The sequence below is a fragment of the Sylvia atricapilla genome, chromosome 8 (assembly GCF_009819655.1).
Source record: "Sylvia atricapilla isolate bSylAtr1 chromosome 8, bSylAtr1.pri, whole genome shotgun sequence".
Taxonomy (NCBI): Eukaryota; Metazoa; Chordata; class Aves; order Passeriformes; family Sylviidae; genus Sylvia; species Sylvia atricapilla.
The window spans coordinates 12359739-12383358 of NC_089147.1; the positions used below are offsets into that span (position 1 = coordinate 12359739).

Below are 23620 nucleotides of genomic sequence, written 5' to 3' on the forward strand. Positions count from 1 at the left end.
GAGCTGAGTGTGAGAGTTCCTGGCTCAGTGCCACATCCTGAGCACTAGGGGCTTTTGGGCCATGTAAAAATCTTTGAAAAACGTTGCTGAAGTCTCTGGGGTAACCTGATTTAGCACTGACCTGGAACAGCATTAGGAGACACAGAGAGCTTTGGGCTCAGTGCACCGGTTTACATGAAAGTACTGCAATTCATGTGCAAGAGATGTGAGGAACTGCTTTGAGAGTGGAAGGAAAGTGCTGCTTCTCTATTCCTGTGGCTCTGGGGGCAAGTTGGAGGTGATCTGCTATGACATCATGAGAAAAGCAATTGAGTCAGTGTAGCTGAGATGCCTTTTGTGGATGCTCTCTCCTGCTGGACTCTTTGGCCCCCTGCCCCTGAGAACCCCAAGTGGCATGATCATTCATACCTGTGAGAGGACTCAGGTTGGGCTCCCTCCTTGGGCTGCCCCAGCTCCTCATGCTGCCAGATTTCCTTCTGGGACTTCTTTCCTTTTTGGTGCTGGGATGTTTGTGCAGCCAGGGCTTGGAAACAGTGGAGCTGAGGGACAGTCTTTCTCCACTTACCCCGTACAAAGAGGAATGTGAAGCAGCGCTATGAACAAATTGAGCTGCATAAAGGGACTCTGTTCTCAGCCATCTCCTTGCTTGATTTTAGAATGGCAGAGGAATGCTTCCTTCTGTTTGGAGCTGGATGTTGTGGGAGTGTGCACGCAATGAGCAAAGGAATATGCCAAGGGAATTGCCAGTTACAGCCTCTAACAAAGACCAGCTTTATGACACTTGAAAAAGGGATGGGGTAAATAAGCACAGATTTTCAGGATTGCTGTGATGTTCTTTTAAGACAACAAATAGCTCTGAAATGCAGTTTCTTCTATAGGTGCAGATCATGGAACTACTGCATCTTTAAACAAGAGACAAATAGGCATTTTTACATGCAAGCACCTCTCAACAAATGAGATCTTATGAACATCTTGTGTCTTGACCAAAGATGTGCTGGGAGGAGGCTGTTGGGTGTGAGCACAGCTGTCCCACACTGTCCAGCAGGAATCCCACAGCTGCTGTGTCTCAGGCATGTGCAGGCATGACATGAGCATGGCCGATTGCAGAAACATTCGGAGAATGCCTCAGACAGCCAACGTCACCTCTACCCTGACCTCTGCCTTGCCAGAGTGAGTGTCTAGCTAGTCCTCTGCTCACCCCTTAGAGCAGGGAGAAACTGGATAAGTTCAGAGTTTAACAGGAGTTATGGAAATATTTACCACTGCAGTTGGTGCTGGTTGTAAACACTTGAGACCTTCTGAACCAAATGCACTAGCGTGGCACGTCCTTAGCTAAACAAAAGGGAGTCTTGTGCCGATCTGGAGCATCTCTGGATGCCAGCCCTGAGCCAGGCTTCCTCTTGTGCAAAGGGCTGTGTAAACACACAGCCCTTTGCTTGGATATGATCTAATTATAAATGCTTTAACCTGCAGCCAGCTCAGAGACCTGGAGCTTCACTGGAGCTCTGTGAAGGCACAGGCATTTGCTGTGGCCTGAAATGCCACATGTGCTGCTACCTTGGCCTTGGGGGGGCTTTATTTGATACAGTGCAGAGCTGCTCAGAAAGCTGCCTTCATGTTTCCAGGCAATTGCATTGCTGCTCTATGACCATCTGTCAGTGCTGGAGAGCCCTCAGTACAACTGTGAGGAGTGCTTACCAGGGGCATATTCTGTACACTTGCAACAAATGGTGTCTTCTTGGTCCACCCAAAAACCCTCTGCAGCAAAACGGGAAGGAATTACTTTTCAAGCTCCAATTTGTCAATTGCATTAGCTAAGTGAGCAGCTACTCATTTCTCACTCAAAATAGGCATTACTTCTATGATGGCATCCATTGTGTGGGTTTTCTATCCTCGAATCAAAATAAGGGTAGAATTGCTGCAAGTCTAGGAATGGATATTTGTATGGTACATTACAAGCCACAGATTAGGTTAATCCATTCTGCAAACCCTACCAGCTACCATCTGTGCATGCTGAACTAATTAACCCTTGAGATATCTGCTAATCCTGATGTGGCTTATAAAACCAGATGGAGTATGTTTCTCCCCAAAGATGTCATTGTGCTCTCCACCTCACAAACCCCCTTGCTGGCTAGAGAAAGCTGCAGACTCCTGGAGTAAGATCTTGCCCTCTCCCCTTGCTGAGAATCTTTCTTGGCTAGTTTCATGCCAAAGCAGTCAGATCCCAGTCACGAAGCTGAAGCAAGTATCTGGGACCTGGTGTTTGGTGGCAGTAGGGAATTCATGCAGGCTTCACAATTTTCTACACTGAGTCTCAGTGCGCCTCAACTACTGAGCGGATTCTCTTTGCTAACTGTGAGGTCAGATCCAGCACAAGAGGTGCTGTCAAAGTGATCTTTGCCACCTGCCTTGCAGGCAAGCAAGCCCTTGTGTGTGCCCTGCTGGCCACCCCCTTCTGAAATCATAACCAAACTCCCCCTGCTCTGACTGCCCACCTTGCTGCTGGGGGCATAGCTGGCTTCAAGCCATTGCTTGGTGGCTTCCACTGGCACCTTGTTGCTGTGCTGTAGGATGTTCTTCCAAGTGAAGGGGAAGCTTTAATTATTAAACTTCCATAATAAAGCACTCATGGCTCCACCAGTCCTGCAGTGTTTCCCACGTTGTTCAGATCCTGTCTGCATCGAGCTGGCTGTGCTTTGGCTGAATCTGGCAGCTGAAGTCCATTTTAAATAGTAATTGAGCACTTAGAATATTAAGTTAATGATTTAGTTCAAGCCAGTGTTGCCTCAGGATGCTGATGAGGCTTCCTTGAATGAGTAAACCATCTTTCAGCTGGGTTTCCCTGTCCAATTTTTGGACTAGCAAGAATATGGCTACACAGAGCCAACAATCACTGCTTTCTTTCCCTCCTGTAATCTAAAACTAGGAAGGATATATCTGCTGGCAAATAAATAAGGACTTCAGAGTCCATTGGAAGATACTTCATGAACTTTTTATAGAAACATCTGTAATGCTGTCTTTTCCCTCAGTGGGGAAATTACTAAGCAGAGTTGAGAGAGTTTCAGCAAGGACACAAGTGGAGCCTCAAGCAAGAAACAAGCAGATTGTTGTAACAACACCAAGGGCCCTCGTGGCTGATCACTTTGTGGGATGCTGCCTAGGAATTATGGGTGGAGCTGATGGCCAAAGTTACTTCCTTGTCCTAATTCTTTATTACTAGAGAAACTTTCTTCCTCACCCTCATGCACTGAGGATGTGCGCCCTGTCAGCTTCAGGGAGTTGCCTTAATTGCTGTTTCTTTGTATTATTTGGGATTTTTTTCTGCTTCCTTTGTAATTACCAAGAGAAATGGCTTAACTTGTAGCTTTTTGTGTCCTTACAGCTGAGCTATGCTCATCACTTCAGAGCTTAACCTTTCTGATCCTGTCACACTGCATGTATCTAGCCTGCAATTAGAGTTCCATGGCATATCTTGCTGGTTTTTTTTTTTTCCTTTTTATAAATGACCTTTGTTTTCTTGACTTAGTTTGAGCTGCCTCCTTTAAGACAATGTGGGGAAAATTAATAGTGTGTGCCACCCCTTCTGTCTTTAATCATTCAAGGGGGTCACAAATGTGTGAGCCTCCAGCTGGACCAGCAGGGTTTTGTGGCTGGAGCTGGTTTGACCTGTTGCAGGACTGAGGTGACCCTGGGAACAAAGCTGGGTTGATGCAAATGGGTGTGGGGGTCTCTGCCAGCTTCACAGGCCTGTGGCAAGCATTTAGCTACACATAGGTACAGGGTGAGAAGGGAATGTAGAGCCTCCAGCCCCTGGCAGGTGTTGTGTAATATTTGTGGGAAATGGCTGTAGTAAAGGGAGAAGGAAGGATTGCTCCAAGGGACTTATAGTGTTGCCTTCCCTTTGCCTTAAGGTTGCTGCAGTATTGATGGGATGTCATCTGAGTGGTGTTTAATACTAAACTTTCAGTATTAGAACTGGGGGCACACCTTAACTAATCCAGCTGACTCTGAAATCTGTCTCAGTTTTACCTTCTCAGTCAGAAGAACTCTAAAGCCTTTTAACTGGGTTCTCAAAGAAGCCAAATCTAAGTGTGTTACTAAAGAGGCTGAAATATCCAATTAACTACCATGGTCAAGGCTGAAAGATCCAGTTAACTACCATGGTCAATCCCAGCATGAGGCAATGCATCTTCTCTCAGGGTGGCAACTGCAGCAGATGCTGGGGACTACCTGCCCCAAGCAGAGACTTGGTCATTGCTTAGTAAATCTGAGCAACAAAGCTAGAATGTGTTTTTTTTACTCAAATGTTACTTTGAGTTGTTCTGCTCTAATGGTGTTTGTGTCAAAAGTCTGTCCCCTCATAGTCCCTTTGAAAGCTTTAGCTTGGAAGGTGTTTTGGTTTTGTTTTGGTTTTTTTTAAGGTGGTGACTAGGGATGCAAATCTGTCCAAGCCCATGGCAAGGTCCTAGGGACATCTTAAATCATGTAACTTGGTGTCTTAATCCTGTAAGAAATCTGTGGTATGACATGATCCCTGCAGACTGAGGCATGTGCTCTTGTTTGTATCCTGATGAATCACACGTGTGCACTGAGCTCCTTGCATTGTTTCCTACAATTAGGGCAGAAGCAGTGATGGTGGACTGGTTCCTTGGTGCCATTTGGCCTGTTGATGAGGATGGCTGGATGGGATAGTTTGCCAGTCACTATTTTATAACTTCACAAGCATGTACTGACAAGATTGCTCTTGATCAGAAATTGTGATCTGTTCCCTCACCATACGATTAACCTTCTTGGCTCTATGTACTAATTACTGCATGGAATTTAAAAACAGCAGATTCTGGCAGAACATTTTGGTTCTTACATAGCTGCTTTTTTTGTTTTGTTTTCTTCCTTTTCAGGAAGATAAAGGATTTAGTAATAAAAGAAGGGTAGAGTAGGCAAAAGCATAGCAAATAAGGACCAAACAAACCTTTCCATTTATTACATTTTGGGCCTGGTTCTGGAAGAAGTTAGTAGTTACTGATGGTAATGTGCATCTTGAATTCAGTCATCAATTACAGAGCTTCCTCTTCTCATGACTGAGAATTATTTTTCCTCAGATAGTGAATTTTCTAAACTTCTGATCAGTTTTTTGGCTTTTGCTTCATGCAGTTATTCCCCAAAGACCTAATTCTCTTTCGTGATTTTTTTTTTTTAATGAGACTGTTTTGTTTGTTTTTTTTTTAACACAAGTTTTTCATATCATTAGAGTAGCATCCATTCTGTGGGTTTAGGGTTTTTTTTTTCCAAGGCAAGACTACTGCTCCTGTGCTCAGGTGCACTAGCAGAGAGCAGGATTTGAGGAAGAGTTAAGTCAGGCAGATTTCATGTCCTTGCAGCATCTGTGTGTGTGTGACCCAATTCTGCATCTTCAGTCAAGATGTGAATCTGTCCACTGCAATCCCACGCTCCAAATCCTGTAGTGTTCTGGCAGAAAAAAGCTGATCTCACACTTCTCCTTGTACACCATATTTTTAAAGTCACTGCTTAAACTGAAGTGCTTTGGACTTCTGCCTGAGGCTACTGAAGAGAAGAGCAGATAGGAGACTTTATTCCACACTGCTTCAGTTTTCTGCTGACAGGACATGTGGCCCATTAGATGTATAGGATCACTGTCATCTTCTGGGTGGCCCATATGCTGTGGTGGGAGGAAGATGGGATAAGAGAGAAAGAGATGTTTGTATATTGTGTGGGGTTTTTGTTTTGCTCCTTGGCTTTTAAACTCAAGTGTGGGGAGGACAGGGTGCAGGATTAGGGAAAAGAATGTGTTTGTGTTCTTTGCCGTTCCCAGTTCAGCATCAGTGCTGCAGAGAGCCCTGTGTGCAGGAGAGAGGGCAGGGAGACTGGGAGCAGGGAGGGCTGGAAAAATGAGGTGTGGCTTGAGCACAGCCATGGTAGAACAGCTTGAACTCTGCAAATGCCTCAGAGAGTCTTCAGCTGAGCACAGAGAAAGCACTTGGTACCTTAGAGGATATAATGGCATTTCTCTTGTTTTTAAGGAATTCTCTGTTCTCCATCTGCTCCTGTTCTGCCTCCCTCTTCTGTCTGTTGGTGGCAGATGGTATTAATGCAGCCTGCGTGGGTTTTTCCTCTCTTGCACAGAGAGTACTGGTATTTTGGTTTTGGCATGCTGGATAAGGCAGGTGAGAAGTGCATTTGGGAGCTGGAGCAGAGGGTGATGATCCTCAGCCACTGCAGGAATCTGTATGTGGCACAGATGGGTCTGTCTGGCTGAGAGGAGCAGATAAAATCTTCCCTGGGCATTTTGGGTAACTTAGTCTCAGGCTGGTGAGCACTTGAATCTCTCTCCTCAGATTCTGGAAACCTGGATGTAGAGTGTGTGTCCTCAGCCTGTTGAGAGCACTCTCCCCTAAAATAGCACTCCCTAAGTGCATCCAGCTTCGTGAGTGGCTTCACACCTGTCCCGTTCTAGCTGGCCTGTGTCCAGGCTGCGTGACAGCACAAATCCTCTCTCAGGCTCGCTCTGGATGGAGTGGCTCAGCTAACCATAAATGGCTGGAAGCATTACTTACAGAGGTGTCCAGCAGGAGTTACAATGCATGCACTGATTATTGGCTCTGCCTGGACACGCCAGTGCTGCTGAGTGTTCTGTGCTTGGCAGCGTGGCTGCTTCACAGTTGGGACTTGACTCTTGCTCCATTTTTTGAGCCACACATGAATCCCAGCATGTGTACATACCTGTGAGTTTCCAAGTGCAACGTTTTCTACCCCCGTCCTTGGCAGTGCCGGAGGCTGGTTTTTTCCTCAGAGGGGTGATGCTCTCAGTTTGTACAGCTGTAGATGTGGATTAGAATTCAGATATTCTAGGCACTTCCCTGCAGAACTTGGAACTGCTACAAAACTGTATGTGCAGGGGCTGTACCACAGTGATCATGTGGGAAACAATCCCCACTTGCCATGTGGAAAGAGTTAATGTGAGTCATGGCAGCCAGAACAAAAGCTAAGCAGTCCTGGATACTTCTGGGTCTGCAAATGGGATTAAAATGGGGTTTTTCAGAAGTAAACAGAGTGGAAAATTGGGACTAAGTTTTCTTTGCGTTTGTACTTTTAGAAAGGATGAGGCTGTGAAAATGCAGCTGTGAGCGTGTCACTGTGCAGTTTGTCAGGCACACGATCCTCTGGCCTCACTCCTCCGTTCCAACTCAGGAAAGGGCTCCCTGGTTGTGGATTTCTCCCCTGCAGGAGTGAGTTATCCAGATGATGAATTTCTGAGGCACGCTCGAGTCACGTGAAAGCCAGATGTGAACATTTTCCAAGCAGTGTGTGTGGGTCTAGCATGAGCCAGGCTACGTGGCAAGTGGACGTGGTCTGAGGTTGGTCTGCAGGGTGGTGGTGCTGGGGGAGCCCGACAGCTCCCAGTGGGATCATTTCTGCCAGGGAAAGAGGGAGGTGCTGGCTGTGCTCCTCACTGCAGCCCAGCACCTCTGCCCACACCCCCCTCACTGACAGGCCCTCCCCAGGCTGTTTGTGATGAAGCTGAACTTGGTGAATAAGACTAAAATTAAAGGCATTATTTAATGCCTGCTGCCAATCCTCTTACTCAGACACTTTAGCTGGATTTGCATGTTTGATTATCTACTAGTCAAATATTTTTTCAAGATACCACCCTCTTGAACAGATGGCATGGGGATTGGAGGTGATGTTCAGCTTCAAGTGTATAGAAGAGGCAATATCTCTGCAATAATGAGAGGTTTACTTTAAAATGCAGTTTCCTAATGGGGAAAAAAATAATATATGTGTATTCCTTCAAGGACTACCTTAAAATACTTGATTTGAACGTGGTGCATTAGAATGCCATACACATAAGAGCAAGGAAAACTTATTTAAGCTACCCTGGTGTGGGACAGTTGGTTGCCCAGCAATTGCAGTAACAAATTAAACTTTTATTGTGGTACCGAAGAAGTTTAACGTCTGACCAGGCTCACACTGGGCCAGGCACAAATGTTGGTTTTGTTTAGGTCTTTCTGGAGCCTGGGGATAGAAAATCAATGGCACAGTTCAACAGGGTGCCCTGAGTAGAACTGTGTGAGATAGATGAAAACACTTGCAACCTTTCTGTGCCATCCTCCTATTTCTCTGACTATCTATTGTTTTCTGCCTAATTGAATGAATAATTGTATGAGCCAAGAATCTGGGGCAGTGGTTCTAGTTTGGATGAAGGCTCATCTGCATATTTCCTCTTTCCAGACAGCTGTAGTTGTAAAACTACACGGACTCTTTATCAGAGTAACTATCTGGTAAAAGTGCTTCCATTTCTGGGGGAGGTCAGCAACACCAAGTATTTCTGTCTTCCTCCCCTAGTCTAGTGCTTTTGCACTTTACTGCCTTCCCATTTAACCCAAGCTCCAGCTGAAGGGGAAGGGACTAGAGAAGAGAAACCTGGAGACAGGCTGACAAAGGGTGGTCACTGGGTCTAGAAGATGGAGATTTTGGAGATATTCACAAGGGTATGAGCGTGGTGCACTGTCTGCAGATGGAAGCAGAAATAAGCCCCACAGTTTTGGGGTTCCTCAGTGAGCGCTCTGCTCTTGACTGGCCAGCCTCACCTTGTCAGGAGGAGGAGGAGATTGTTCCTCTGCTTGTCTGAAGAGTGCAGAAAGGAAGCAAGGAGGGGAAAAGTGGAGGCGAAATCTCAGCAAGAAGCCCTGGACTGAATAGACTGAGCCTGGCTTTGGGGTTCTTTACCTGCCTGAGGCAGTAAGGTGTCCCACCTGAGCCCCCAGGACAACAACATAGTGCTTCATTTGTACCAACTGCTCTGCAGGCTTGTCTTCCTAAATGTAAATTGAAATGCAGGCTCAACTTCAGTTTTCTCTTCTGTCATATGCGATGAACATTGAAATCAACAAGTCTCTGGACCAATTCTAAGTGGAATTCTCAGGAATAATGTGGTCAGCCCACTTCTTGCTGACTTGTCAGATATCACTGTTGGCATGAGAACATGTCTATTCTTCAGAAGAAGCACTTATTTCCCCCAGCTCCAGTCTGAGGAATCACTGATTGCATTGCTTATTTTTTTTTCACCCCTCCAATTAAGACAGGAAGTGTGTGAGTCTAGAAAATGAATCTGCAAAACACTCAACTGCACTCATGGAACAGATCACTGTTGGAAGCAGACCAGATGTCAGTATCTCTTCAGCATAGCCACTTGTTCTTATAATCCTTTTCTCAGTAATTTAGGTTGCACCGTATCAGCTGGGAGATTTTGGTGTTCCCAGTTGATATTAAAGGTAGGGCTTCATGAGAGCAAAAGACTTTCATTAGTTAAATTGCCCTGGGACTGTTACTTCCTATGGAAGGCAACTTCCAAAGAACAGCCATACCTGTATAATAAACTCTTTGTCCTCCAAAGCAAGGCTGCCACATCTAGACCACTTGTAGGGACCTGTCTTTGGCCCATGCTAATTTCTCAGCTATGCACAGAAATCATTTGGGGCAAGGGTTGCGTTGCCAGAGCTACAACCACACTGAGACTCATGATCAGTATGATCCAATTCCCCACAATTACTGCAGGACTATTCTTGGGAAATATGTAGCTTAACACACTGGATTGCTATACAGACATTTGTTTTAAAAAAAGTTTGTTGTAAAGGTCCCTGATAGCCGCAGCATGAAACCTGTGATTCCATAGGAGTGTCCCTCCTGGTGCTGGCTGCAGTCTTCAATCAGGGAAGCTGGGCTCAACACTGAACTGAACGTTTCAGACAGTTTTACTAACGAAAGGAACCTGCTTCAGTAGCTGCTGCTAAAATGCCCGTGGAGGAGAAGTTCCTCTGCTCCTGCTGGGGCAGGGGCCCACCCGGATGTGCAGGACTGATGTGTACCATGAATGTGGCATCTGGATTTTGGTAGCACTGAGCTCATGCATTTGATGGTAGACAACTCCAGCTATTGTAGGCTTTTGTGGAAACTTGCTCTGCTCTAGCTATACACAAGACAAATAGTCTGCTGCTAAAATGAGATGAGTGGAGCTGTATTACAAGCAGAAAGCATTAGTCCCCAGCAGTCTGGCGCCTGTTCTCTTGCCAGTGGTGGGAGGAGCAGCAAACAAACCAGCCTCACTGGCAGCAGAAAAGCTTCTGCTGAAATCTAGAATATGTTTCATGTTCACCATAGCCGCTTAATTTTGTTCTCAAAGCTTTTTGCCCCTTCAACTCCTTCCTTTTCTTTTGTACCTGAGGAACCCCCTTGACCCGTCTGAGGGTTGCCCAGCTCCCTCATGGCAGCCTGAAAGCGATGGAATGGGGTTCAGCAGCCACTTCCAGTGACACGCCTGCTGTGCTGCTATTTCTGTGCAGTGTGGCTCTGAAGGAAAGCCTCCTCTGTGCTTTTCCCAACTGCCTCAGCCTCGTGGCTTAGCTGTAATTTATGGATCTATGTTCCTTTGGAGCTTTTAAAAATAATTCCGGTAGGAGGAGTTTGTTCTTGCTCCAGCTGAAGTCGGCAGCAGCGGCTGTGGGGACTGGTGTTAAGAGCAGAATTGGGATGCCATTGCCCTTGGAGTGGCCTGCTTTGAGCAGGCAACTTTAATTTTCCTTCCAAATACTGAGATTTCCCCCCCGGTCCCGCTTGCACTTTCAAGCAGTGTTCAGCTGTGTGGCAGTGAGGGAGTGGCAGGAAGCAAAGGTTTGTTCCTTTACTGTTACCAATCCCATTGGAAACCAGGTCCAAGCCCCATGCAGAATTCCAGTAAAACCCTGTCCTAAAGGGGAAACCTGAGGCTGTTCAAAGCTTGTGTTTTGTTGGCTCAGGCACAGCATGTTTCTGAGGCCTCTGACCTCCTCTCTGTGTGCTGGCTCCTGCCACGGCTCTTCGTTTGAGTTCTCTGTGAAGTGGAATCTATCACTAATGTCTGATATTTTTATTATTTGTAGGGGGGACTCTTAAAAGCTGGTAGCAATTAGAGCTTAAATGTCTTAGAATTAAAAAAAAAAAAAATTCCCCAAGAAGGAAGTTTAATGCTAAGCAGATGTGGAGGAGCAGCTGAAATATGCTGGCTGTCTTCTGCTTCAGAAGCAACCTCATCCACTTCTAGCTGCTGTCAGGCTGGGGCAGCTCAGAAGTGCTCCTGCTTTTATGCTGCTTCCTGGACTGGGAAGCCCACACCAGTGACCTGTGGGATTGTTTACCAGTTAATACTTATATTGCCCTTCTTTTCTGGCTTAAACCAATAGTTTTGACAAGGAGAAGTAATATTTTGTTTAAAAAGAAGGTTGTTTTTTTTTTTTTTTTTAATGGATAATGGCTAACAGAATTGATTTATTTATGGTGAGATCTCACATGGATGTCTGTAGATACAGCTACTGTTGATCTAGGTTTAAACTCTCTTTTCTTGGGTAGACAGATCCAGAGTAACCCTAAAATTGTGTTAAGTGCAGTGTATTTCCTCTGGGTGGTTTTGTCTTTTGCTGCAGCTTGGATGGGGGCAAACTTTGAAATTTTCCCAGTTACTCCTGCAATACATAATCTGCTTGATTTATTATTGTCATATTCAGGTTCTTCTGTCTGGAAAAAGATCTGACAGTTGACTGAAGTTCATAATCGTGCTCTGAAGGCAGTGGAAGTCTATTCAAAAGCTAATAGACAAGTTGCTGACAACAACTCCTTCACACCCTTTCCCGTGCATGCCTCAAGTCTGTAATAGAAACATGCTGTATATTCCTTCCATGAACTACAGCACAAGTTGCTCTGACAGATTATTTCCTGTTGCACTCCACCAATGCAAAGCCTTTTTCAGTTTTTCTTAAATGGTAGTCCAGAGTAAATTATTGTTATTTACCACTGTGTATTTTGTAGTGTATTGTGACAGTACAGCACATGGGTTTGGGAGTCAGATGGTTGAAAGACTTCAGAATTTTCTCCAAGCTGCCACTTGACAAAGTAGTCAAAATACTGAATCCATTTGAATTGCAGTGCAACTACACAATGAGAATTGTGTCCCTAATTTATAGAAAGGATTTCAAAACCTCAGCATTCTCTTAGTGCTGAGAAAACAGCAGTGTGTTTCTTGGACCTCTGGTTTCCATTGGGAAAGTTGGAAAGTAATTTCTTAATGTTTGTATCATGCTAGCAATTCCTCAGCTACATATGTACTGTGAATCTATTGCATTACTGTCTATTGATCTTATTACTGCCTTGGAGATATTCTGCAATTCAAAAGAAAAAGGCCACCACCAATAGACAAGGCCACCAGTACAGCCTGCTTTTCTCTCCAGGTGGTTGGTGGGTGCATCTTATCTGTTGTTAAACTGCTGGGTCCAGGACAAGGTTCTACATTGCAAATAAATTTTTCAAATTGTGTTTTGGAGTTGTCAGAATTTACAAAATTGTTAGACTGTCATACAGCCATCTCTTTCCAGATGTCTCTTCTCCCAGGCAAGGAGAGAGTAACAGCTGCCCTTCTACTCCTTCATCCCACAGAAGGGGAGTGTTTGTTATTTAGAAATGGGGGGAAATCTGTTAACTTTGAAAACCTACTTCCACTGTATTCAAGAAAAAAATTACCACTTAATATTTGAAGATTATTCCCAAATTCCCAAGCCAAGTATTTCCACCTCATTTCATGGAGGAGGAGGGAAAACTTTTGACGCTGTTGGCAGCAACTCTTATCAGCTTTCTCCTTAGCCTGATCTCTGCCTCATTCATTGGCTAAAAATTTGAATTTCTAGTTATACTCTGAATATACCTTTATTGGAGCTTTGTTCTCTTTTCTATGGAGCATTATTTGTCTATTGTTATTTTACTTAATACAATTTCAGGATAACAAGATGCTTGTAGAAACTCCTATGTGTTTGCTAAGCTTAGGCTCTGTGAGTTGTCTGTGTGTCTTTTGGGTATGATTAACAGCTGCAAAGATAAATAGTTTTCCAGATCTAGGGCTTAATAAGTCAAACTGTCTTTTGGTATGTGTTTTCTGAGCTACTGGGAATAAGCTCAGGGCATATCTTACTCCTAGAGCTCAAAATTGGATCACCTACAGATCAGTTTCATAAGTTCTGCAAATCCACTAAAACATAAAAATTAACTGTGTGGTTCTTATGACTTGACCTTCCTCTAAGTCCCCATCATGCCAACACTACTATTAAGAAAAATTTAATCTCTCTTTTAAAGCTGTTTTTACTAACTCTCAGACTTTCTGATATCACTGGTTTTGATTGTTTTCTTGTGTCTCTAATTGCTTTCTTTTTTCATGGCTGCCCTATGATTGGATTTCAAGTTTGGATGTCCAGTTTGTCTGAGACTCCAAAAAAGAGTGTCACTCCAGGTAAATTCTTGTGTCTTGGTGTTCTGCATGCTATAAAAACCAGAATTCTCTAGTTCAAGCTGTGTGTGGTTTTGGAGTTGTCTTGAATGTGAATCTCTGACAGTGGATACGCAGGATCTGTTGTCTGCTTGTTGTGTTGGTTTTTCATGATGCATGATTTCTGGTAAGGAAGAGCTTTGCTTTTCCAATGACTGCCTCACCTTGATGTTGCTGCTAGCAGGGGTTAGTAGTTTGCAGTTTATATTTTCTCTGCCCAACTCAAAGCCACAGTAGAAGGCAGCATCCCCTCTTGTGGTGGGTTGAGCCTGCACAGCTGTGCTCTCACTATTCTGTGTGGAAGAAACTTTGAGTCAGGGTAAGGCGGAGAAACATGACTGTCTGCCCCTATCCTTCTGAAACGTTCTTTGCATTCCCTACTAAGTAGAAGTGGTTTCACATGAAAAATCCGAAACTCTGATAAAGATGCAAAATTTTCAAGGGAGCATCAACCTTCTTGTTGCAATGAATCAGGAAGGAGGAGGAAACAGGGGAATAGCTTCTAGGTGTGAGGTGTCAGGGGCTAGGGAGCAGTAGTCCCATACAAGGCAAAAACTGAGCTTTATAGTGTAAAGAATCAGGACTTCTGCTATGTAACAGTCTATTTCTTCTGCAGGCATTGGTCGCTTGACATGGAATATCACAGAAGAATTCTTTTCTCCTCCACTCTTAGAAGGAGAGATCGCAAGTGATAGATTTTGTGTCTGTACAGGATGCTGGGTTGGTCACTCAAGCAGTTAAGGCTACATATAGGTCTCAGGGCAAGGACAGATGGAAACACTCCTGCTGATTTCCATACCAGATTTGGTAAATATTCAAGTTCATGCCCTGTTGAAAGTATGTGAACAAAATCCCACCACCCTCGATGGATGAGTGCTTGCTTGTCTGAAGTTTCTAGTGAGCAAGACTGCTGTGATTCCTGAAATGCTACTCTTTATAGAACTTGAATATATCCTTGAGGAGGGGTTCTGTCTCATCTTTGTAGAATATGTCTAATTTGAGGGTGGTAACTGGATATAAAAGTGCTGAAATATCTGAAGTATTCAGTCACAGAAGCCTGCTGCTTCATAGGTTATGGGGGAGACAGAAAAACAGAATGAGACTGAGCAGGGTAGAAACATGTTTAAGAGGAGACAGAAGAGGTGGTGTCCCTGAGGAAAAATGACAAGAACCCCTCAGATTATCTGCCTGCAGGGTGAGGTTGAGTTTCATTGATTCAATAGATCTGTTGGGACTGTTTCGTATTGTCATATATGAAATTACAAACTGAATGCCAAGGTTTTTAGCCCTCTTGAAGGGCAAGGAAGCAAAATCTTTTATAGATAAATTTTTTTTTCCCTTCTGCTTACTGCTTTTAGCTAAATGCATGTTGCTAGTTTGGCAAAAAAAACTGTGCATGATGAGTGTGCAAATATAAGTAATTAATTGCATTGCATGGTGCTTGAGAAGGTGAATGTTGATACACAGTGCTGCTCAAAAGTCTTGTGTACATTTGGTGAGTTATTAGTGTCCCGTGCTGTTCTAGTTCATGGGGCCTTTCAGTTTCTCATCCAAATTAATCCCCAGTTTCCAAAATAGCTGTTCTTCAGTTCAGATCTGCCATGGGCTATATCCTGATGTGTCAAGCTGGTAGATCAGACTTGAATTTGGATGTGATCTTTACCTATATAGTACATTTATGTGTCCTAGCCAGGCTGTGGCTTGGAGATGAGAACAGAAGCTAGTTTCATGCTGTCCAAGCTCTAGCTGAGGTTATGAACCTGCTCCATGAAGTGGAGACTCTAACCAAGACTTTAAAGTGGTCGCATTTTGTACTTTGGAAATAGATGGGTGCCACACTCTGAGGTGCTGTGATGGGATTCTAGTTTGGTCACTCTGACTGTTTTTAAAATCCTTGGCTGGTCTGCTTTGTGCCATGTGGAGGGATGGGAATGTGTTGCACCAGTGAGCAGGACTAGAGCAAATGCCAGAGTATATTGGTGACTTCATCCTGGTGGAAGACCCAGTTTGGCAGCGGTGTGAAAATCTTCAAGCAGTTTAACAGATTTGTGTGCAATGTACTTAAGTATTCTTAACTGTTGCTACCTGTAACCTAGTTGGTTGGAATCACTGCTCAGAGAGCCAACTTTCCAAGAAGGAGTGGAAAGAGGACTCAACTTTTTACTTTCACCCTCCTGCCTCTAATTTTTCTTGGCACTGTTTTAAAACCTAGCAGATCAAAAATAAAAAATAAAAATCCCAAGACCAATATGCTCCACTTGGCAAAGGTCAGCACTGAATTTTTCTTTTGGTCAGGATTTCGTTGGAAATGCTGCTGAGGGCTGTAAAAAGGGAAGAACTGAACTGGAACAGCTGCTTGAGAGAGGTCCTGCCTTTTACCATGGGCCAGGCTCATTCCTGAGGTGCTCCCCATGGGAGCTGTGTTGTGCTGCTGGTTTTAGCTGTGTGTCACACACACTCCAGTGCTGGAAGCCACAGTCTACCTTAAAGCTGCCACTTGTCCCACTTGCCACTTTAAGGCTCACCCAGATCTTGGTTCTTGGAAGTGACAGAAAGTACTACATGTGTCTTGTGGCAGGGAATGAATCCAGGCATCCAGTTAATTTTTTGCTGCTATGATTGCTGATCATAGTCTCTTCTTGGTGGCAATGTGGGCTGTTGGCATGGGCCCCCTACAGCTGTTTGTAGCAGCAACTCAGGAGGTTAGGAGAGACTTAGTGCAGCTCATGGGATTACCATCTAGACCAAAGCTTGGCATGTTTAGCCAAAAAGGCAGCAAGAAGGACTAGAGCTTTGGACACTATTGCCCCATGTCCTGAAAGGCTTGCAGAGCACCAGAGCAAGGAAGGTGGATGGCTGGAGGGATGCTCACTTAGGGAGAAAATTCTCTTACATCAGTTGCAGCTGCCAACCTGGGGTGAGAGGGTTTATGTGCTGAACTGGTCATTGCTGGGTGCATGATGCTCAATCTTGTTTTATTCTCGGGCATTCTTTGGGGTTTGGACAAGGTTTTAGGCCAAACTTCTCTGGCTTTGGGTCTTCTGCATTACCTAGGTGGTCAGATCCAAACCATTCCCTTTCTGATTTCCACACATCTCTCATAGCATGGTGTCACCTGCTTCTGAAAATGCAATAGAGTGTCTATGCTTTGAAAAAGAGCTACCTGGCCAAGCTCAGGGAAGAACCACAGGAATCATAGTGTATTAATAAACCATTTGATAGACTTGCCCAAATGTTCCTTTTTCTTCTTTAATTGGCAATAATCCAGACCTTGAGACTGGATTTGTACTGAGTTTCTGAAGTAACTGTGGGAGGTGATGAACTTTTGTCTCTGTCCCTGAAGCTTTGTGGTTCAGGGCTGCTACACCAAGAGCCTCTGAGCTCTGAAGTTAAACACTGTTGGGATTGGGAGGATTGCTGTCTGGCAGGAGGGATGAAGATGAATCCCTTTCACTCACAAGTAAGCAGTAGTCTTACCTCCAGGAATAATTGATGTATAAATACAGTCTGAATTTTGGTAAGTAGCAACAGGGTTGAAGCGTGACAGGCTGGACTGCAGGAGTATCTAGGAGATGAGTCAAAGCCCTGATTGTTTAGGGCACACAAAGAATAAAAAATGGACAAAAATCCAAAACACCAAACAAAACAAAAGCCCTCTCAGTGAATAGAAGAGAGATCCTAGACTGGGAAACAGTTTTGATCTGAACCCATGTTGTCCTCATAGAGATTTGTAGCAGGCTTCACTAGTCTCATCTCACTGCTTACTCTAGGAACTGGTTATTTTAAGAACTGCTTTTCCAACATTGCTGCAATATGATGAACTCTTGTGTACTCTCCCGTGCATTACATGGCAAAGTCTGTTTTATCTTGTGTGTAATATACACTTAACCCAATTTTTAGGTGGACCTAAGCCATTGCTCTTAACAGTTCAGGATAAATCATGGCTGGAAGGCTCAAAAAAAAAAAAAAAGGCAATTTTAATGTTTATTTCTTATAGTCATGTGGTCCTTCTGATAAGAAAGAAAGGAGGTGAAGTTTTTAGAGGAAGGAATTCCATGTGTTCAGAGCTGGGTGTATGATTGCTGTAAGGGGTTAGACTGATCTGAGGATTTTAAGTAGGCTTGCTGCTATTCTGGGGTTGTTTTTTTTTTTTTTCCTTCATCCTTCCCCAGAAGGAGTTTTCCAGAGATACATAAAAGCTTGCCCTTCAAGAACTGGCTTTAACAAGAAACCGCAGCTCTAGATCCAAGCTACCACAGTTACTCCTCCCCATGCGTGGAAAAGTGCAGAGCCCTGCCATGATCTTATGGAATGCCAGGACACCGGGGGCCGTGTGTGCCAGACACCCCAGCGTGCAGCCCCTGCACGTGTCCCCAGCAGCTGTGCCCATGTCGGAAGGGCTGGACTACCTGCCAGTTGGTTGTTCAGCTGTGACTCACCCCTTTGGTGTTCACTGGCCGTTTCTGTGGTTTTGGCTGCTTCTGCAGGACTTCCACTGACCAGCCCAGTACTAATTCATTTAGTCTCAATCTGTAACTGCTTGATTGATAGTCATGAAAGAGCAATATAAGAGCCTGTGCACTGTATGGATTAAAAGAGCAGACATGTTTATAGCCTGATAACAACGGAGTAATCTGGCAAAGATCAGGAGCCTCACATTCCCATATCCAGATGATTTTATTTTTGGAGTCCAGTTGGTGGTTTTCATTTTTGGCTATTGCAAAACCATCGTAGGTCTTAGCTGTTGCAACACAGGAGGAGGAGGAGGATGTTGGAACGGATGCTCTGCGCTCTTATTTAGGAGGCTTTCACAGTAGTTGCTGGTCTCTGAGTACAGCAGGAGGAATGATGCTCCCTCCTCACTGCCTGGTGAGGGGGACAGGGTGCAACTGTGTCACTTAATAGTGCCAGCTGTGAGGGGCATGGACAAGCTCCAATGACATTTCTGCTCCGCCCTAGGAAGAGAAGTGCTGAGGTGAGGAGCGAGGAGCGGGAGGATTGTAAAGTGGAGCCCTATGGAGAGGAGGAGGGGTATCCTCAAGACTTTAACCAGGAAACGGACTCGAGGCAAAAAGAAATGGAGAGGCAAGCAAACTCTTATTTCAGCCAGCAATCTGGGCTCTGCTCTGGGGAGGGCTTGTGAGTTGGAGCTTAACCAAAACACTAATTCTGCTTTTTTGGAGGGGGAGGAGGGGGGACCTTTATCTGGCACATCAGTGTTATCCTATCCTTTGCTCTCCATTTTTCCTGCCTGGGCTGAAGATGCTTTTTGAAAAGTGGGGCTGTTGTGTCAGGGTGGCATTGCAGCTGCATGTGAGCTTGCTGGGAAACTCGTGCCACGCTGCATCCCTCTCCTGTGCTCACACTGAGCAGGCTGTTACTCTTCAATGCATGCTGTGTCCTGTGTTACAAATTAGACCTGAACTAATTGGCAGGGATGCGGAAGCGCCAAGGGCAGCGGGTGTAATTGGTGCTGTGCTCCCTGTGGTGTTGCCTGTCTTGTTCTTTTGAATCCCCTTTGGGGAATCTGACATAGTGTAGCAGCAATGTTGTGGGCATCCTGAGTGTCACTGAGGAGTAATTCATCTAAAGAAGCTTGGTGGGGGCGGAAGGCTGAGGAGGAATAAAGTCCCTTACTGTGCCTGAAGGGAATGTAGAAACAACCCAAACCACGCTACCCAGAAAATGGTAAAGGCTTTTGGTTACTGGAAGGAGCTGTTTCTCTGTCTTTTCCTCCTCCTCTTATTCCTTTCTTTGCTCTTACTGAAATCTTCCCCACTGTGCAGTACCTAATCTTGGGTGACCATCACTCCAAGGAGCCACGGGGACCCCACGCCTTGAAAGGGGGATATCCTCTAGGCATGATCTGCTGCAGCTGTAAATGAACAAGTTTGTTTGACCTTGGTTACTTCCTAGACCAAGGAATTTATCACCCTACTTTATTTTTTTTTTTGTCTTAATAGGAGCCCTGTAGCACTTAAACAAGCGTCTGTTAAAACAATCTCTTAATTGTATGTGTTCCTCCAGCCACTGTAGTGACAAAGAAATTCTCCTGCAGTGACTACCTTATCCAAGGCAGGACAGAGTAACCCAGAGAAGCCCTGCTGGGTTTCAGATATGAGAATGCAGATATAACCTATCTTGCCAAACTGTTTCAAGTGCTTGCTTTTTTTTTTTTTTTTTTTTTTTTTTTTTTTTTTTTTTTTTTCTTTTTCTTTTTTAGAGTTGAGGAGTTGGATTTGAAGTGCTGATTCTCCGTGTTTCCTGGCAAGGGCATTCCCCTGGCACACAGTCCCTGGCTTGGCCTCTGTGGCTGCCAGTGGAGTGTTTGCCAGCCTGTGCTGCAGCCTGGTCCTCTCCTTGTTCCCAGCAGGGACACATGCATCACATGAACACTGCTCCAGCCACCAAGCCAATGCAGTATTTTGAATTTTTTTTTCTTTACTCCAGTCCCATGAAAACTGCCAAACTGCCTAGTAGGTTGGAGGAAAGAAGGCATTTGAGTTGTTGGTTTAGCAATTAGCTTGCTGCATGTCTCCTGCTCCCCTTGCTGCTGTTTGGTCCCTCTTGCCTTTCTACACACTGAATTCTTTGCTGATGCACATGTATAGACATAAGTCCATGACAGCTTTTGTTTCTGGTTAAAAAAAATTTGTATTTATCTCAAGACTAAAACAAAGTAGAGGTTGTAGGTATTACTTGCCTAAAGAAGATTATAACACTGCTGGATTCTGGACTGGTGAACAGACTGTGTGAAACAGGGGAAAGCATCTCATGGTACTCTGGGTAGCCCAACATGCACTGGTTTAAACCAGAGTGCACGAGTCAGGTTGATTGATCATAAAGAGAAACACGATGCTCATTTGGAATGGACAGCTATGGTGAAAATTTGTATTATAAATTTCCATGTTGTCAGTTCATGGTCTTCTGTTCCTGCTACTGGCTGTGGTTCAACTATCTATAGAAAAGCTAAATCTCTTAAACACAAGCTTCTAGAGGAGATGAGGCCTCTTTAAAGAAAATTAACTTAGGTAATTTGAGGAGAAGCAGAGGCATGCTTAGGGAGCAAGGAAGTCTTCTAATTTTCTGGGTTTCTCAAACTTGTTCCAGGGGGAGGCATTGTGATAGTGTTTCCTTTCAGGAAACAGTTGAATTAATTGCTTTTTTTTCTAGGATTTTCATTTAACAAGATGCTGTCTTAATGGCTGATGCATTCTTCACCTCTTTCTTGGCAGGGACGCTAATTACTTGTCTGTAGAATCACTTTGCATCTCCAGTCCAAACACCTATGAACATGCTGAGTTTGGAAATACAGCACCCAGCATCCTGTGCTTGGCTGTCAGTCCCTTGACTTTTCTGGTGGACAGTTTCAGATCATGCTGCTTCCTTCCTGTCTCTTTTAGCCAATTTGTCATCAGAAATTCAGGAAAACCTGGAGTCTGCTCCTGGCTCTGTCCCTGTTGTGTAAAATGAGATATTCAGCAAGCTGTGAATATCTGCTTCTGTCCTCCCTTTCAATCCACATCTTGATCCAGAGCAACAGGAACTGTCTCTTAATATGTAAAATGTATAATAATTCTGGTGTCCCAAACTGCTGTAATCGAGAACCTGTAAAATAATTTTGCGTTAAGGCACGTTGGCTCTTACAAAGCAAGCTCCTGAACCGGGAGGTTTTCATGACTTTTCAAGGCGGTTTCCAGGCTGAGCACAGCCAGCCTGTGCCTGGGTTTGGGAGTGCAGAGGCCCCGTCTGCCCTGTTTGTGCTGCACGGCAGCGCCGGGATGCAGCAGCCCAAGGGCTCCCTCCACATCTGGCGCTGTGCTGGGCCTGCCTCGTGGCTCCACCTCGAAAGGCATGATTTGGGTTTGGGGGTGAAAAAGTCAGAAATAATAATAATATTTTTTAAAAAAAGACCGGTAGTGTGGGGGGCGGGGGAGGGTAGGGAGGAGAGAGTTATTTTGCACCTTTCGTGGCCCCTGTTCGCGTGAGCGCCTGCTCTCATTCATAAATGGCTCTGACAGCCGAAAGCCCTCGGTCCGAGGAGAAATCAGACAACTGGGGGTTGGCTGCGAGGGCTCCGGGAAGGCGATGCAGAGGGGAGCCGAGCCCCGTCCCGCCGGGGCCGCTCTGCCGGGGGAATGCGGAACCGCGGAGCCGGCGGGGGGCGGGCGGGGGCGGCCGCCTTCGAGCAGCGATCTGGCGCTGTAACTTTTCTTCTTCTGCTGTTTCAAGTAAACACTCTTCCCCGCCCTCCCCTCGCTCCCTCCACCCCACCTCCCTCTCTTTCAGTCCCGCTCATGTGTTTCTATTTAAGGGCTGCAGTGCAGACGAATATGATTGGCATCTACAGCCCCCTCTTGACTTTCAGCTCAAGCCTTTAGAGTGGAGAAGGAGCTGAGCCGCCAAGGGGAGAGCTGTTTCTTCTTTGGGTTTACTGGGGGGATGGCTCAGCTGTGGATTTATACTGCTTCTGCCCAGGATTTTTCTCTCTGAATGGGAGCAAGGATTGTGGAAACCATGTTGGGAAGAGGTTTATTTTCAGAATCCATCATGAAACTGTGCAACTAATTAATTTTTTTGGCTCCTTTTTATATTTTTTTTCTTCCCCTTTTTTCTTCTTCTTCTCTCCAATGTCCCTCTGTGCTGCTGGGTTGTGGGCCAGAGGAGGCTGTTTCTATATGGCCAGCCATTTGGGGATATGCTGCGAGCCAAGGTTGTTTGCTGATTCGCTTGGCTCTGATGACAAGTTGGCCTGTTGTGAATCGGATGGACGGAGGTCGCTCTCAAGGAGCCATGGCTGGAAGCTGGCTTACGGCTTGCTTTTTCCCTTCCCCAGGTGCTGATGCTAGCTCTGAACCCATGATCCTGGAGCAATATGTGGTGGTGTCCAACTATGAGAAGCAGGAGAACTCTGAGATCAGCCTCCAGGCTGGAGAGGTTGTGGATGTCATTGAGAAAAATGAAAGCGGTAAGTTATATTTGCTGCTTTTCCCTCAATGGTCCGGTTTTTGCATTTGTTCCTCTGCTTTCAGTTTCCTCATCACTACTTGTTAGCTGTAAGTTTGCTCCATCTGGTACAGTTACTATGTCTGGCAGAGGATGTTGAAGTTTCTCAATGTTGATTTGGGCTGGGGGCCAAATGTTGCCTTCTACTGTAAGAATGTTTCATAGGTTTTGTGTGTTAATTAGCCAAGGTACACTAATGGAAAATGAAGGTGACGGAGAGAAGGATCTGCAGCTAATGAAGCTGATGTATAGTAGGCTGCTCTAGTTGCCGTGCTGTCTCTTCAAGTTTCTGTCAGTATTTCCATTACTAACTCCCTTTGCAGAGGATTTATAGGATGAGTGTTTAAAAATTGCTTGGGATGAAGCTTGGCTTGACAGCTTAGCCTGTGGCCCAGAGCACGGTAGGGAGGGGAGAGAATGTGCGTAGACAAATACGTGGCCGTGCACAGTTTCAAAACTTCTTGCAGAAGTGTTAATTGGGGAATTTTGAGGCAAAGAGGCAGAGTCTGTCATATAAAAGCGAGATGCAATTCCCTTCTGCCGTGCGTTGAATAACCAGCTTGCACTTGGAAAAGGAGATTTTTGGCAAGTGTTTGTATAGATTTCTTTTGTGTACTTTAATTTTTGGATTCCTGGTAGCTTTGAGTTGGGCAGAACACATGCAGGGGACTGTGTACGTGTGAGTGGTTGGAGTGGCTTAGCAGCTGGTTTGAATAACTGCCTGTCTTCGGCAGTTCCCCCTCCTCCCTCCAGCACTCCTTGTGTATTAATCCAGAGCTGTTGTCCAGGACTGGTTTCCAGCCCACTCGTGACCTGTGTGTCCTCATCCAGAGGAGCTGCTGACATTTGGATCTGTTCAAGCCAAAGCTCATGTTGTGGTACCTTCACATTCAAGGCTCTTGCCACTGGCAGGCTCTGGAGTGTGCTGGGCACAGCAGAGCTTGGGGACACTAGGGCACCCTGATCCAAGGTTCAAATTCTGCTTCCGGAGCTTTGAGCCAGGTTATTCACAAAGATGACCATGCATTGTATTTTATTTTTTTTTCTTCCTTTAGTGGAGTGGTAATTGCTCTGTTGTATGAGATCCTTGTGCTTGTTTGGCTCAAAGTGATACAGTCACTTGCTGGCTGGTGATTTAGTGTGGAGTCCAAAGGGATTGTGTGTGAAAAGGCACTGGCTAGTGTGAACAGAAATACCCATCTCCTGGGTACTGACTGTATCACTTGCAAAACCAATAGAAACCAAACTGCTCAT

The 23620-nt window shown here is 45.1% G+C and overlaps 1 protein-coding gene across 4 annotated transcripts in view; it reads left to right on the forward strand.

Moving 5' to 3' along the window:
• Positions 1–23620, forward strand: part of SH3PXD2A (SH3 and PX domains 2A) — a 247959-nt gene that overhangs the window by 153662 nt on the left and 70677 nt on the right. For 2 of the 4 annotated variants that reach the window (XM_066323649.1, XM_066323650.1), the window contains exons 7-8: positions 13277–13324; positions 22197–22328. In XM_066323649.1, the coding sequence (XP_066179746.1) occupies positions 13277–13324; positions 22197–22328 (180 nt within the window). The remainder of the gene's footprint in view (positions 1–13276; positions 13325–22196; positions 22329–23620) is intronic. The other 2 variants (XM_066323646.1, XM_066323647.1) reach the window with 1 other exon arrangement.